At 41.8% G+C, this 3020-nt stretch overlaps 1 protein-coding gene across 1 annotated transcript; it reads right to left on the reverse strand.

Moving 5' to 3' along the window:
* Positions 1 to 1884: 1884 nt before the first annotated feature.
* Positions 1885 to 2406, reverse strand: HRG_07538 (hydrophobic surface binding protein A domain-containing protein; the record flags this gene model as incomplete). Its single annotated transcript, XM_044866009.1, has 1 exon — positions 1885 to 2406. One exon carries the CDS (start codon positions 2404 to 2406, stop codon positions 1885 to 1887), a length of 522 nt encoding a protein of 173 aa, XP_044718973.1.
* Between the last annotated feature and the right edge of the window lie 614 nt (positions 2407 to 3020).

Consider the following 3020-nt stretch of genomic DNA (forward strand, 5'->3'; position numbering starts at 1 on the left):
CCTAGCTATTTTAGTTTAACTACTTCTCTAAGGTCCCTAACTTATCCGTTGCCTCCTCCGTTCCTAAGTAACTATACCTTATATCGAAGGGTAATAATCTCGCGTATTATATCCTAAGGCGATATAGTAGCTCTAGAGTTAGTTAATCTAGCTTACTATATAGGTATATTAATAGTTACGATATTACTTAGAGTAACGCGGTATTATACTAAATAAGAGCTTTTAAAGTATAACGACTAGTATTATTCCTAAGGGATAAACCTATTAAGGGGTTTATATTAGTAGATATAATAAGGCGTGGTCTAAGTAATAATAAGTATATTACGTTAGTAATAAGTTAGAGGTCGTAGACTATAGACTATAACTAGGTAATTAGAATTAAAGATAGAATTATAATAAAGATCTATATTAAAAGCTATCGAGCTATCTATCTAAAGAAGTAAAAGTAGGTAGCTATATATACCTATAGAGACTATCCTTAGATTATAGGCCTAGCTATAATCCTTAATTATTAGATCGTATAGAGCGTAGTAATCTTATTAATCCTAGATTACTTAGATCTCTACGATCCCCTCGATCCTATATCTATTAGATAGTCGTGCTAACTATTTATCCGTTAGACCGTATTACGTGCTTAACGCGGTCGACCGTTAACGGCCTAGTAGCCGTAGTTATAATAGCTAGCTATATATAAAAGAGCTTTATATAGCTTATTAATATTATCCTATAAATAGTACTTATATATATATCTTTACTTACTTTATAATATTTATTAATACTTATAATATAGCTAGATATTTATTAGTTTTACTATTAATTATATTTAAAGAGAGTTAGTTATACTAGTATTCTTATAAGGTTTTAGCTAGTATTTTTAGCTAAATATTATTCCTTTATTTCTTAGTTATATAATATCTATTAGCTTAATTAATTTATAATAATATAGAAACTAATAAGCCTTTTTAATTTATAAGATAAGACTTTTTCTATAATTAATAAAGTACTATTAGCTTATAAAATTAAGAGAGTATATTATAGCTACTTTATTAATAATAGGAAAACATTTTTCCTTATAATATATAAAGTATAAAAGGGAATGGGTTTCCCTATTAATATATCTACTTATAGTTACCTAGATCTATAAAGTAACTTCTTTAGCATCCTATAGGTTAACCACCGCATTTAGTGCCTCCGGATGCGGCGAGGGCATCAGCGCTGCTTCTAGGGATAAAGGGGGCGCTCCTATAAGTGCGTGGGGGCGCGAGCCCAACCTTTATTCCTATACATTGGTCTGTGTCCTACTAGGCCCCTTGTTAGGCCGTGACACTCCCCCTCTAGGAACTTATATTAAAGGGCTCCGTATTAGTTATAAAACTATACTAGCTATAGAGTAACGTTTATATAGATTAAAGTTAATAACTTAATTAATATCGTAGAAGTCCTAGATTGATTCCCTACTTGGGCGCAGACTTCCTCTGCTGGCTCTAGCGTGGCGGGGTTATCTCGCACAGTTCGAAGAATTTAATCGCTTCAGGAACCGTTTGCTGCTGAGCCTCTGAGAAATCAGATTAAAGGACTCCGTTCTCTCTAAATATTATAAGAACTGCATCTGCAGATTCAGGGCCAGATCTGACTAGATTGATCTGACGGCAGCGCTGACTCGAACAAAGCGTTTATGCCAAAAACAAAAATCACTGTCTGTAGACTTGGGCAACGAGCGGATTTAGTTTCCTATCTAAACGTGTGCTGGAACTGCTTTTTCGTATCGTAAACTAATCCCCATGACACAAGAAGCCCTCCAGCGACTGAAAGTGTACTAAAGAATGAGCGGCCTGACAAACTGTCAACGTCCCCATTCTCACCCTGCTTCTTTCCTGTTGCTCATTAAATGTTGAGCAGGCGATAAGCGTCGATGGCCTCGTCAAACTTATAGTCTATGCCCTGGATGAAACCCTTGGCTACGGCCTGTAAATCGCCGGGTATTTTGGCGGCGACGCTGGCGCCGAACGTGTTGGCGGCGTCCTTGTGCAGCTCGAGATCGAGGTGAATCACGGGTCTAAGGAGTAGGTGATCGAACTTGGGTTTGGCCGCGACAAGGGTCTCGAGCGTGACATTGACCCGAGCCGCGAGATCCTGCGTGGCTTTACCAATCTGAGCTGACTCGTTCATCGTCAGGGGCTCCGAGGCGTAGGCAACTCGCGTGCCCTCAAGTAGTTCCCTATACAACAGGGCTGCCTGGACCGAGATTGGCAGCACGCCGAGCGGGTTGCCGCGCCAGGAAAGGATGATATTGCTGAGCGCGTCCGCCTGAGTCCGAGCACTGCTAATGGCGCCGGCGATCGCCTTTTCGTCGGCGAGAGTCGATCCCGCGAGAGCGAAGGCGGAGAGGAGCGTGGCGACAAGCATAATTGCTGGTTGACGAGTGGGTTCTAATTTATGTGACTTGTAAGAAGCAAGCAGAGAATGTGAGCACGATCAAGTGTGAGGCAGACGAGCGAAGAACTGATGGCTTGAGACTGCTCTCTTAATCTTGCTGGTGGTGGTAGTCGTCGTCTTTATATAGTTGATGGTATCGGCAGCAGTGGCTAGGCCTTTCGGCATCTCCCTCCACGTTGGCCCTTATGCCGTTCTATTTTACCGAACCTCGTTCGATTTTCCTGCAGGAACAAAAATGTTGGTGTTAGTGTGTGGGCCAATGCCGGGATTGTGATAGACACTTTTGAGTGAATCCTAGCCAGTGCTAGTCCGAACAAACAATTCCAGCTCAGGATTCAGACCATTAAACCAATAGCCAATGGCCCTTGCAGCAGCTGTATGCTCTGATCAATCATCCGCTATAGATGCTGCGACGATTCTTGCCATGAGCTTGTGCATCCATTGGTGGCTGAGCGCTTGAGCGTTGACGCCCTGCAAGACAGCCGCTGTTTCATATGGGACACGGCAACTGCCGTACCGGATCTGGGTTTCCCGTGGCAAATCCAGCTTGGCATCCGGAGGTATCGGATGGAGGAGACTGACGA

The sequence above is a fragment of the Hirsutella rhossiliensis genome, assembly GCF_020360975.1.
Source record: "Hirsutella rhossiliensis strain HR02 chromosome Unknown scaffold00008, whole genome shotgun sequence".
Taxonomy (NCBI): domain Eukaryota; kingdom Fungi; phylum Ascomycota; class Sordariomycetes; order Hypocreales; family Ophiocordycipitaceae; genus Hirsutella; species Hirsutella rhossiliensis.